The sequence below is a fragment of the Sphaerodactylus townsendi genome, linkage group LG15 (genome assembly GCF_021028975.2).
Source record: "Sphaerodactylus townsendi isolate TG3544 linkage group LG15, MPM_Stown_v2.3, whole genome shotgun sequence".
Taxonomy (NCBI): Eukaryota; Metazoa; Chordata; class Lepidosauria; order Squamata; family Sphaerodactylidae; genus Sphaerodactylus; species Sphaerodactylus townsendi.
In genome coordinates this window covers 9400057-9413941 of record NC_059439.1, presented here as the reverse complement: position 1 = coordinate 9413941, position 13885 = coordinate 9400057, and the positions used below count along the sequence as shown (strand labels likewise).

Below are 13885 nucleotides of genomic sequence, written 5' to 3'. Positions count from 1 at the left end.
TTTGAAAAGGTTTTTGATCCTATTTTTTATCTCAAAATCTGTCTACACTCCTCACAGGGCCGGAGCAAGGGGTAACTGCGTCCATGGCATGCGTGTGCCCTGAGCCCCTGCCACACCCCACCTGCCCCCGCCCTGTCCCTGCCCCGGTGTACAACTGGTGCATCACGCACCCTTCCACACCCTTGGCACTACACCACTGTCTCCTTGGAACACTGTTTCCTAGCTGCCATATTTTTTTTCACTTTTTCCATACATGTGCTGTAGCAAAGATATATAACTTTGCTTATTCAATGATACTAAAAAACTAGGAAAAAAAAGGAAAACACTTGAAATAATAAAAATGGGAGGAGAGGGGAAAGGTTGGGTGAGGTTGGGTGAGTGCACAAGGGGCATAGATGAAGGCCCACCATTTTGGAAAGAAAGAGAAATTGTTTCAAGTGTGATCATACTTTAGTAGAATAGTTTTCAGAAACAAGGCAGAAGGTGCTTAGAAACATTTTAAAACTAAACAGAGGAAAAACCTGCAGAAGTTGAACTCAAGGAAATTTTTTGTTAGTGGGTTGGAAACATGTAAATAGCTTGCATGTGACACACTATGTGGCACACATCTCACTGTGACATGCCTCTGAAGGTACCACCAATAGATACAGGTGAAAAGTTAGGAGCCGAAACTACCAGATCATGGCCACACAGCCCAGAAAGCCTCAACAGCCTTCTGAGATGTTGACAGGGCAGCCTTATTAGCAACACAGACACTGAGGAATTCCTCACTGAGTGGGAAGGAAATGGTATTGTGTGCTTTTAGTGCACTTTGAAACACCATTTACCCCCTTGCCAACATCCCTGAGCATTTTTATATCCCCACCTTGGTTTCAAGCCTCTTTTCAGTAGTCACCGTAGTTTAAAAAAATCAAAAACCTACATATCTAGATAACAGAAGGGCTACCGCATTTCACCCTGGCGTCATTAAGCATGGCAGTATTCATTAAACCTTGTTGCAATGACAATTTTATTGCAGTGTTGAAGGAGAGACATCCAATCTTGCAAGATATTAAATATTTGCGGATTAGATCATAGAAGTGATCAAACTGAAGCGCAAAGCCACCCAGGTGAAAATTACATGGTTGGCCTTCCGAACAAACAAACTCACACAGACAGCTTCCAGACAAAACAGTGATGAGCTGGGCTGCCGGAGATTGTTAAAAATAACAGTAATAATCATAATTCCCTTTAGCAAGTTGCTAAATGAATCTTGGTAAACCCACGGACTATGGAGAAACACCCAGCGCAAAGGTATAAATAAAAATCACTGGAGAGAAGGAAGTGGAGATGAGATCCCACCATCTTCCCTGCTCCAGTTTTCCAGCTGTTTCAGAGAGGATTCTGAATTAGCTATTGCCATGAGCAGCAGCAATAGCTTTAAGCAGAGAACAAGCTGCTCTAGCAGCGGTGGTGGTAATGGTGGTGGAAAGAACAGTAATGGAAGAACTTGTGGTGGTAGTAGTGGTGGAGGCGGGTCCTGTTCTGTGAGCAGCAGCCAAGGGGTTTCTGGTGGGAATTGTGGTGGCGGAATATCCAGATGTAATTCTGGAGGGGGGATATGCCACCATGCACCTGGAGGATTTAGTGGCGGCAGTTTTGGTGGCAGCTTTGGCGGAGGTGGCTTTGGCGGAGGTGGCTTTGGAGGAGGTTGGGAAGATGGTGGGTTGCTCTCCGGCAATGAAAAGTCTACCATGCAGAACCTCAATGACCGCTTGGCCTGTTACATGGACAAAGTACGAGATTTGGAAGCAGAGAACAATCAGTTTGAGCATTTAATCAGCAACTGGTACCAGAAGCATGGGAAAAGTACTTCACCAAAGGACTACAACCATTATTACAGTGAGATTGACATGCTCATTGAGGAGGTAGGACATATTCTTTCCATCTTTGTTATAACTGTGAGAAAGTGCCTTTGCTAAAGATCTAAGTGCATCTAGGGTGATTCTGCATGGGCCAAATAAAATGGATTTAAGCTCTTTCTAAAAGCTTTTTTTTGTGAGGAGTTCCCATAGAACTCACCCCCAAAATGCTGTTAACCCTTTTTAGTGGCCAGAACCCAGGTTAAATGAAAATCGCTAATTTAGTGCCTTTTTAAAATTAACCCAGGTTGCAAATGCTTCCTACTTGCCTGTGTGAACTATGGCAAGGAGAAAAGATTCAATCCCCACCCCCCTTCCCTCCACTATTATGGTGGATTTCTCAGGTGGCCACCATTAGAGGGGATACTCTAATAGGCGGCCACCATACCAGGCAGGTAGGTGGGGAGATTCTTGGGTCGGAAGCGATTCTCGGGTGGGGGAATTCTTGGGGGTGTATTATTGGGTGGGGGGATTCTTGGTGTTTCCATGCTAACCCTAGAAATGTGGTAAAATTCAGATTTTGATTTATTTGGGCACAAAATTATCTTTATGCCCATATGATGGGATTTGGCAAGTGCCAGTAACACAATCCAGTAATGAAGGAGTTAATTGTTGCATGCTAATTAGTTAGTGAGGTCAGAAGTCAGTGACCAGGTAATTGATTCCTATTGGTTGGGCGGGCTACATGCAGGTCTGCACGTAAGCTTTAGATATATCTTCTTTGTGTTGCATTCTGCACGTGGTCAGTTCAGTCTATAGCTTAGTAACCGTGTAATAGTTTAAGCAGCAAGCTGGCTGTTGGTGCTAGCTAGTAAGAAAGATGTTTATTGTTTTTCTTCCAAGTTTCCCTTCCCTGTAGTAAGTAAACTTTATTTCAGTAAAGCAACTGGTCTCTGCCTCATTATTGCATTAACTCTGCTAATTAAGTATTTGTCCACATATAAGACAAATAACATAAGACAAATAACATATTCGGATATACCCGAATATTCGGGTATACCCAAAAAATTTGGGTTCATCTGATTTTTGGGGGGTATTTTTTGTGTTTTTTCATGTTTTGGCCTGCAGGGGTGCATTTTTAAAGTTAGTGGCAGCAAAATTCAGCATCTCATCTGCAGACTGTCCTGATGATACCACCCAGGTTTGGTGTAGTTTTGTTTAGGGAGTCCAAAGTTATGGACCTCCAGAGGGGCTGCCCCTATCCCCCATTGTTTCCAGTGGGAGCTAACTCATTACCTTTGAGGGGTAATGGCAGCAGAGGCAGCAGAAATGGATTCCATGAACTCGTTGCTGCCTGTGCAGAATCAGCCCTAGTGAATTTACTATGTAGTAAAGAGATCAAGAAGTGGATGAGCAAGTGGCAAGAGATGAACTCCAGTCAATTGCCCATCATCTGTCTGGCCTTCAGACTAGAAACATTGCATTCCCCTCCTCCCCCAGGCCTACATATTGCACTGAGCTGAAATGGCTTCTGGGAGAGAAAGCGGCATATGACTCCATCTTGGATGCTAAACAGGGTCAGCACTTGGATGGGAGGGGCACCAAGGAAGACTCTACAGAAAGGGGAAATTGGCAACCCAGCTCAGCCTCTCACAACCTTGACAGAACTTATATATGTAAAACCGGAAGAGCTCCTTTAATTTCAATGTAAGAGCTCCTTTTTTAGTCTTTCTTCAAGAGGGTAGGATTATCTGCAGGCACAGAGTTAGGTCTACAGAGAACAGATATGCATCTGCAAACACAAAGGGAACACATTTTGCAGCCCTTAAAGTTTTGCTCCAGAATAGGCATAATCAGAGGAGGTTCTGAATGAATAATTCTTGTCATAGTAGATTGTGGAACTCTTGGGAGTCCTCATGTTTTATACACGAACCTGCTTCTTGCAACAATAGCCTTTTCTGTCAGTTAATGCAAATGAAACCTCAGGATATGCAGGACATTTTACATTAGGAGCTTTAGTTTCATTTTAAAATATGGCATCTCTGTGTGATCCTGGACCTGACCCAATTTGCATCCACCCATAGATGCTATTAACTTTTTTTTAAATCAGGAGATTATAGTTTGATCCTAATTCTCTGTATTCTCACTGTACAGTTACTGCTGCATTACTATTAATACATATTACTATAGCATATATGCTATGCTGACTTCACAGCAACATTTTAAAAAATGTTAAAACCCAAAGTTGTCTAGGATATAATGACATTCATTTTGTCCAGGGGGGTTGGAGCCAGCGTGGTATAGTGGTTAAGAGCAGTTGGACTCTAATCTGGAGAACATGATTTGTTTCCTTGCTCCTCCACATGAAGCCTGCTGAGTGACCTTGGGCCAGTCACAGTTCTCTCTGAACTCTCTCAGCCCCACCTCCCTGACAGAGTGTCTGTTATGGGGAGAGGAAGGGAAAGGAGTTTATAAGCCACTTTGAGACTCTTTATGTTTGAGAAAGGCGGGGTATGAATCCAAGCTCCTGCTCCTCCTCCTCTCCTCCTCCTCCACTTGGTCATCTGGAGATCAACTGCAATAGCAGGAGAGCAACCCCACACAGCTGCTGCATTCATTCTGAAGAGCTTTGCCCAGATCTGTGGATTTTTGATCTGGTGCATGCACATTTAGAGGTGCAAGGACGTGGGCAGAGTGTGAGTCTCTGCTCTATCCCCTCTGTGATCTGCCCTGTATTTCTCAGTGAGGCTAGAAAGACATACTCCACAAGCAGAAATTCTTACCGAATCTCTGCTCTGGATCCAAGCATGGTCTTTACAACCAAACTGGATACTTCCTGTGGAGTCGCCAGAACGTTAGCTTTTGATTCATGATTAAAAATAAATATATCGGGATGGGCATTTCCATTGTACCACTGGGGAAAACATAATATTCTGAAACTTTCATAATAATCTTTGCTTTATTCTGTCTTGCAGCTGATTAGTGAGGCACAGGAGATGAACAAAGTCATGTTGGACATCGATAACACCAAGATGGCCATCGATGACTTCAAGATGAAGTAAATCCACTGTCTTTTCAGTTATTTACCACTTTCTTACTGCTCACAAACTTAATATGACGGAAGTAGGCAGGGGGGAACTGAAGGCAGGTCGACTGAAGAAGGATAAAGCTTCAGTAGAGTCAAAAACATGCAACAGTTCCGTGCTTTCTAGCAACCATAGTTCCTCTGAAGATGCCTTTGATCCTCTACTAACCCCCCAGCACCAACAACTAAAAAATGATCAGAAGTTCATCAACAATAGCTAAGGAATGGTTTGGAAGACTTCAGTTTTGTAGTGAATTAAATAACAACTGAAGTGATAGAAATGTTTTGTTTCCACGCTTGCTGGGTGGGAGGACCACCTCCAGGTAATATTTCAGCATGACAGTCATACAGAAGTAACATTCTTTGCAAATCAATTCATTTACAATTCAGCAAAATTACTTACTGCATTCTGGCAAATGCAGGGGAACTCTCAAATATACCCAAGGGGTCCCCAACCTTGTTGAACCCGTGGGTGGTTTTAGAACGTTGAGGACAGGTAGGCTGCCAAAGAGGCTGGTACCAATCACAAAATCTTGTTATGGGGTAAGCCTAATCCCCAAAAGATTATAGGTTCCACAAAATGTTAAGAATGGCTGCTCTTTTGCAGACACAAAAGTGATATTCCTTGGGTGTTTCTGAAGCATCTCCTACTCCATGAAGTGGAAGAAAGCCAGGATTACTCTTTGGAGAGAAATCAAGGGAGCATCATGACAACCATGATAGGAATCGTCAAAGGCTTTTACGGCCAGAATCACTAGGGTGTCATGGGTTTTCCGGGTTGTATGGCCATGTTCCACTAGCATTTTCTCCTGATGTCTTGCCTGCATCTGAATTAGCTATTGCCATGAATTAAATAAGAACTGAAGTGATAGGAGGAGCGAGTTGGCATCTTCAGAAGATGCCAGTCACAGATGCAGGCAAAACATCAGGAGAAAATACTTCTGGAACACAGCCATACAAGCCGGAAAACCCACAACACCCTAATGATAGGAATCGCTGATGTATCCAAAGGAAACTGGAAGGCCATCACCAAAGCATTAAAATAAAAAAAAGAAAGCTATTAAAAGTGATTTGTAAAAATAAAAATGTGAACAGTAAAACAAGACAAAAAGTAATGTTGGCAGCCACAGTGTTTTGTTGCATATTTTAAAAATTGTCAATAGCACAATTACAGGCTTTGAGACTAGCCAGCTTGTCTGTTTTGCTTCTGTATTAGATACGAGACTGAATGTGGCCTGCGTCAAAATGTGGAGGCTGATCTTAACGGATTACGTCCACTTTTGGATAAGTTGACCTTGGATAAATCTGACCTGGAAATGCAATACGAGTCTTTGCACGAGGAGCTGATTCATCTCAAGAAGAACCAAGAAGAGGTAGGATCTTCCCATGGACCCCTTCCTGGAATGAAATTTGTGGTTTTAAAAATGAATATGTACAGCAGGATCTATGAATACATACCACTTTCTCTCTGCCCAGGGTTTTTAAATCTTTATTCCATAATACAGCACCTATTTATTTAAGAACATAAGGAACAGCCTGCTGGATCAAACCAGAGTCCACCTAGTCCAGCACTCTGCCACTCGCGGTGGCCCACCAGATGCCTTTGGGAGCTCACTGGTCTGCTAAGGCATTTGCAATCTCAGATCAAGGAGGATCAAAATTGGTAGCCATAGATCGACTTCTCCATAAATCTGTCCAAGCCCCTTTTAAAGTTATTCAGGTTTAGTGGCCATCACCAGCTCCTGTGGCAGCATATTTGTTTACCAGATATAAAAGAAAGGGTATAGTATTTTGATATTTATATCCTATTTTTCTTCCCATTGGGGATCCAAAGTGGTTTACAATTTCCTCTATTTTATCCTTAAAACAACCCGGTGAGGCAGGTTACACTGAGAAAGCCTCTGATCCAAGGTCACCTAGACAGCTAACTATGTGTCTTGCGGTCTGGGATCCCGTTAATGTTTTGGGGGACTGTTTTGGGGATAAGGTTAACTGCACATTGTAGGTAATGATTCCCCAAATCATTTGTGGGTTTCCAGGTATCAAAGCTTTGCATTAACATCTTCTTTGTGCCTGGTTAGAACAGGATTAGAAGCTAAGGAAACATGCCTTCGAGGTCTGTACTGACTCAGCAATGGTTCATATTTGGTGGGTGTTTTGGGGCCTGCAGATAATGAGCGCACAATCGAAGTCTGGTGGGGACGTCACAGTGGAGGTCAATTCGAATTCTGGCCCCGATCTGAAAAAGCAACTGGATGAGATGAGGTGTGAATATGAACAGATCATTGTGGACAACCGGAAGGAGGTTGAAGTTTGGTATGAAAGCAAGGTGAGATTCTCAGAAGAGCATAAATAGTGCAAAAGCCTGCTTGGGTTGGGGAGCATCCACTGGCCGTCTGGCTAATGTGTCAAGGGGCAAGATTCCTGATTTCTAGTGTAGCACAGTCTACCAATGGGTTCCCTTTTGACTGCCACAAGACTGGTTGAGGGGAAGGTGTGTGTAGCAGGACTTATTTACACTGGATGTCTATGAGAGGACATTAAATATCTCCCCCCCCCAAAAAAAAATGTCTAAAATCCCCCCCAAAAAACATTCAGTTTGTTTTCTAACATCCAACCTGATGAAGAGTTCTGTAGAACTCAAAAGCTTCCATGCTGTTTTGTGTCATTTTGGTTAGCCATGGTAAAAGGCATCACAAGGCTTGTGGCTTGTTTTTAGCTTTTGGTTTGGACAAGGAATGCCTCCCTCCAGTTGGGACCTGGGGATCCCCTGGAACAATAAGGCTGGTAACATTTTGGGATGGTTTTGTTGTGGAATCTCTGCACATGTGCAGGGACTTCATTATGGGTCTCTGTTTGCATTTTCCAGATGGACGAGGTGCGCCAACAAGTGAATTTGAGCTCCCAGGAGATTGACAGCTGCCAGAAAGAAGCTGCAGACCTCAGACGAGAATATCAAACCCTGGAGATCGAACTGCAGTCCCACCTCAGCATGGTACGTGACAATTTTGGCCATACAACCTGAAAAACCCACAGCAGCCTAATTTTGGATCTGATATCCGAATTCTGCATGGTAGTCTTCAGTGATACCCAGTTCCAGTTATTGCCTGGAACTAATTTCTATTCTGGGTGTGGTACCGCGCTAATAGCAGAATAGGTATGTAGACTCCCTCATTCGGCAATGACACAGAAGATTACAGAGTTTGTTCTCAATACATGTGGACAACAGCATCATCCAGACATCATGCTTTGACCATGGATGGTTGGAAAGATGCCCCACAAACTTGTTACGGCTCCCCTTGCAGCCCTCCAGAGCGACGCTGGATGGGACAGTGAGTGGCGGGGGGGCGACTGGAGGCGGCTCCATACGGAGCTGCCTCTCTGGCTGAGGGGAAAGTCGGTGCCAGTGGAGGTGCGTTTCCGCGCGTGTGCAGAAATTAATGCCGGTGGAGGTGCGTTTCCGCGCGTGTGCAGAAAGTGGCATATGCTAAAGCACTAAAATAAAGTAATAAATCACAGCATAAAAGCCAACTATCAAGACCTTCAGCTGCTCTCGTTTTACTGGGGTATTTGTGCAGTTGTTGTCTGCCTGGCAGTGAGTGTACATTCCCTCCAGGTTAGATTCTTGGTTATGCATTCGTTTTGGACTCTTCCAAACTCACCATGCCTCAGATCAGAGAAGCTCTGTGGTTTCTGAAACCTGGTAAAACACTTTTCCTCCCCCTTTGCTTTCCCTGTGAAGGGAATCAGGATGCGTTTCTCTTCCTTTGGTTTTCTCACTCCTCCCTACCTTCCCCTGCTTACTCAATAGCTCTTCTTGCCACATTGTTCTTTTTATTTCCATGCTGTTGGTCTATCAATAATTCAGTAGACCAGTGAAATTGACCTGGTCTATTGAATTATCAATAGACTAACAGTGCAATCCAGAACAGAGTTATTCCAAGTTAAGCCCATTGACTTCAGTAGGTTTAGACTGGAGCAAGTGTGTTCTGGATTGCACTGTAAAGACAACACCCTCCCCCTCCCCTCCCCAAAGGTAGCAGGCAACCTCCCCAGGGGGAGGTTCCACAGAAAGGAAAGGAAGTGGGGGACAGGCAAAATGGCATATCAGTCTGTTGCAGCTGGGGACACTTCATAGCAGGAGACTTCCCTTTTAAACAGAAAACTGTGGGGAAACCCCATCGCAAAGCACACAGCCACATTAGACAATAAGTGCACAAAATCCCAATGTCGTTTGGATTATGTGGGTTAATCTGCCTCTTAGATATATTTGTGGAACAGCCTCCTTGGAGAAGGGTGCATCAGATGACTCTCTAGTTCCTTCTACTGATTCGAAGGTCTAGTTCAGGGGTTTGCAACCTGCGGCTCTCCAGATGTTCATGGACTACAGATCCCATCAGCCCCTGCCAGCATAGCCAATTGGCCATCCTGGCAGGGGCTGATGGGATCTGTAGTCCATGAACATCTGGAGAGCCGCAGGTTGAAGACTCCTGGTCTAGTTCTTGCCAAACACTACTGAGGTAGCAAACTTGTGTCTGGACTGTACCACTTCACACTGATGATGGAGTTTACATGATGGAATTGTTCCTCTTCCACATATAAAAGAAAACTTTTCACCAAAAACAACGACAACCCTGGCATGTTAAGGGGAAGGCTAACCTAGAACTCTTTTCTCCCTACTCCCATCATCCAGTTGTCTGCGTACACTGATAATGTTAGGGGTCCACCAGCCTTGATGTAAAGTGGAAACAGGCTTAGCACTTTGTGGAACAGGCCTATGTTTGTTCCCCCAGCCTTTGAAAACTTTTTGTTTATCTCTCCATGACAGCTCCAGTCTCTGCAGAACAACCTGAAAGATACAGAAAATCTCTACAACGTGCAGCTGCAACAGATAGCAACCCAGATTGAGCCGATGGAAGCCGAGCTGGCGGGTATCAAGTGCGAGATACAGCAGCAGAACCAGGAGTATCAGACACTTCTCGGCATTAAGGGCTGTCTGGAGCAGGAAATCTGTCAATACCACCAGTTGCTTGAGGAGGGAAAGCACCTTGCGTAAGTAGATGTTACGAATGTCCCTCTTTCAAGTAGTCTATAGAATGTGCTTGTTGATGCTTCAAAGAGTAAAAACAACAACTACAAAAGCAACAACAAAATATTTTAATGCAGCACCTGGCCATAAAAAGGAGCACTACGTATAGCATAAGGTACTTACAAAACCATATATGCAGTTTAAAAATCATAAAACAGACAGTGAAAATATTAAAAACCATTACTACAGTTATAAGAATGGCATTGCTTTTTAAAAAAACCTAAAAATAAGCCTGTAGATTCCTTATTTATCTTCAATCGTAGTATCTGGAAAACTTTATGCACAGGTACAAAACTTTGCAATTTGTCTAAGAGCTGAAAGATTTTTGTCAAAGGGGAGATTTTCAATCTTAATTTTTTTCCTGAGAGTCCTGAGATTTTTATTTATTTATTTATTGTTTGGATTTGTAGACCGCCCCATCCCCGAGGGGCTCTGAGAAACCAACAAGGACCCAACCCTTATACTGACAGTATCAGTTTCTTCTTTGTAGGATATTTTTCACCAAGTCCTGCTATCTTGTATATTACTCCCCTATTCACTTAATAGCATGGATGATTCCAGGATAAGATGTGGCATCTTTGTCCCTGAATTGTTATGATAACTGTTAATTGTTCTCTCTTGATTACTTTCACTTTCTGCTGGAATGCTGCTTTGCTTGCAAGCTCACTATGCAAACTCACTTGCAAAGAACCTCCAGTATAGCAATAAGATACATGTTCTGTCTGGGAACCTTGCAACACTTGAGTAATGACCAGGAGGGACTGGGTTGCTTGGACATTGCAGATAAGAGGGGCTGGATTGCTTAGCAGTGGCAGGAGAAGTGGATATGTATATTTAGGGGGTTCGAGCACCAAAAAGTAGTCTTGTCAAAAAGACCTTTAACATTTCTTAATTTTGTAGTGTCACTATGTTATTAAGTGATTCTCTATTATTACTTTCTTTGGGGATCATTTTAAATTTGTTTTTGTATTCTATTTGTATCGTCCTGTATGCCAATAATGGCTTGGTTGGTTGGACCTTTAACATGCATCATACCTGGAACCTGTCTTTCAATAAAAAGATTTCATTATCAATTGAGTCTGGTTATTGGATGGACCAGGGACACCACAATCATGTGTTTTATTTCTTTCTTCCTGTCTGTTTCAAAGCAAATGCAGTATCCATTTTCTCTCTCTCATGTATTAAAGATCCTGTATATCAGGAGGAGGAGGAGGAGGTTCTGGAATAAGCGGAGGTGGTAGCAGTTCTGGAGGAAGAGGCGCAGAGTTAGGAGGTGGCAGAGGAGGAGGAAGAGGAAGTGGAGGCCACTGCCTATCCTCCACCTCATGCCAAAGTGTATCTTCCTCACATCATAGCCATTCACAGTCACCATGTCAACCTTCACCCACCCAGTCTGGATCTGGGGGCTGCAGTGGTAAGTAGAATCCACTGTGTGTACCAGTGCTTTTCTTATTTCTTTCTAACCTGAAGGAAGGAGTGGCATCCCACATCTTTATTATTACAGAGGTCTAGTACCTGGAAGTGAGTTTTTCAAATTCTGCTTTACAGAAGAATCATTAAACATCCCATCAGCCAGGACCTTGTTTGATAGTGTAAATCAGGTGTATTTGTAGACACTGAAAACTTTTTAAAATATTCATTTGGAGGGGCAATGAGTCCTGCCTACCAGATATCTTGATCAGCTATTCCCATCAGCTTCTCACATTTCAGCTGACATTGCTAATCCTTTCTGATTCTATTTGTGTGAGTTTTGGGGATTACTCTCCCCATCCCGTGTTAACAGGCTTGGTCAAAAGCACCGTCAAGTTGCAGACAACTTACAAGGACTCTGTAGGGTTTTCAAGAAAGATTTTCAGAGGTGGTTTGCCATTGTCTGCAGTGGGTAGTGGTTAAGAGCAGGTGCATTCTAATCTGGAGGAACTGGGTTTGATTCCCCACTCTGCCACCTGAGCAGTGGAGGCTTATCTGGGAAATTCAGATTAGCCTGTGCACTCCAGTTGAGTGACCTTGGGCTAGTCACAGCTTTTCGGAGCTCTCTCAGCCCCACCTGCCTCACAGGGTGATTGCTGTGAGGGGAGAAGGGAAAGGAGTTTGTAAGCCCCCTTGAGTCCCCTACAGGAGAGAAAGGGGGATATAAATCCAAACTCTTCTTCTTTATGGAGTTATCCTGGACTACCCTGGGGATCTCACACCCAAGTACTAGCCAGGGCTGACCCTGCTAAGTTTCTGAGATCTGATAGGACAGGGATATCCTAGGCTATTCAGGTCAGGGCACGTACATTTTTACAGCTGCTGAATCCTGCACCCAGTACCAATTCCAGAATTTGAGGAATGAGATCACAGAATGATAAGGCACATAGCCCTGATATGTAGCCCTCATCCTCTGTGTTGTCACTCCTTCCCTGATAGTATAAGATAAAAGGCAATTGCACAGTTAATCAGACGGTTCCCATAAGGGCCACAAGCAATTATGTGTGTTTTCTTAGGAAATTTTGAATTGGAATTTTTTCTGATTAAGATTTAAATAAATGTTACCAAATTTGGATAATGTTAGCAAATAAAGGCAAATATGCCAGGTGTGTGAGTGGTTTTTTTTCATACTTTAGATTGGGAGATTTTAAAAAAAAACAAGGGCAAACCTGATGGTGCAAAATAAGGTGAAAGTATTTTTTATTAGTTAAGGGTCCATTCCGCACAGCTGAAATAAGACATCATAAATGCTAAAAAGTAGCAAATGTGACAAGTTTGCCAGGGAATTCAGCTGCTATCTTGCCTTGATGCATCTCCCTTCCACTTTGTTTTTTTAAAACACTTGACCGTAATGTTCTGAAGAACCTGCACACTTTGATATTTTGGTTGGTCTAATAATAACATTAAAAACCTTTCATTTGGGGACTTTCCTGTGAACCAATGCAACCATCGACGATTTCTGTTTGAAATAAGTGTGTGGAGATTCCTTTCAAACTGAACATCAAAAAGGTTTATTGGCTGATCATTTACTTTTAAAGGTGTGAAGGATTGTAAGATTTTCAACATCATGTAATTTTTTTTAATCCGCCCCTCAAGTTATCTGATATCTGTATTTGTGACTTTGGCATTGCATGAAAGCAGCAACAGTAATTTTACAGAATTGCCATTCATGCAGAATTGTTTTTTCCTCTTTCTTAACAGGGCCTTCAAAAAAGTAGAAAGTCTCTGCAAATGCCACCTCTCCCAGTAATTCCTGCTGAGTAAAAACTATAGCTGATAGAAGATTTTCCACTACACAGAGAGCAAGAAGAAACACTCCGCCCACCCACCCACCCAGCCTGCAGTTCACAAATAGAGCTTTTCCCATCTTTTTAAAGGGATAAATCCAACATGTATACCCCTAACATTTGTGAAAAAGAATTAGGTTAGCTTATTTCAGACATTGTGAAAGTGTGGAGTAAAGAGCAAAAGTGAAATGTATTAAAAAGTAACTCTTTTGATCAACTTTGAGATGTGCATTTGGAAGGTAAACAGGTGAATCGTCTTCCTGCCTCTGATGTTATCTGCCGTTAGTTCTCTGTGCTCCACCTAATCTTTCTACTGTGCTTTCATCTCTAATAAAACTTCCCTCTGCATGAAGCAATTAAAAATCTGAGTGTTTCAGAAACATTTTTAAGATTTAAAAATATTTTTTTTATTTACAGAATTTATTTCTTGCCTTTCTGTCCTTAGGAGGACCATCAGGGCAGCTAACAATTTAAAACAGACTTGATAAAACTGCATTATAAAACCACTAAAATCAAAATTAAAATACATCCAAAAACACAGAAACATTAGTAAGGAAATGGGTCTCATTAATGCCAAATGAGACAAGAAAGTCTTCACCAGCTGGAGGAAGAC

General features: G+C 42.7%; 1 protein-coding gene across 1 annotated transcript; it reads left to right on the top strand.

The window, feature by feature from the left end:
• Positions 1 to 1400: 1400 nt before the first annotated feature.
• On the top strand, positions 1401 to 13635 carry LOC125445272 (keratin, type I cytoskeletal 10-like). Its single transcript, XM_048518245.1, has 8 exons — positions 1401 to 1907; positions 4817 to 4899; positions 6143 to 6299; positions 7097 to 7255; positions 7796 to 7921; positions 9755 to 9978; positions 11203 to 11429; positions 13187 to 13635. Exons 1-8 carry the CDS (start codon positions 1401 to 1403, stop codon positions 13201 to 13203), a joined length of 1500 nt encoding a protein of 499 aa, XP_048374202.1. The 3' UTR covers positions 13204 to 13635.
• Positions 13636 to 13885: the final 250 nt, after the last annotated feature.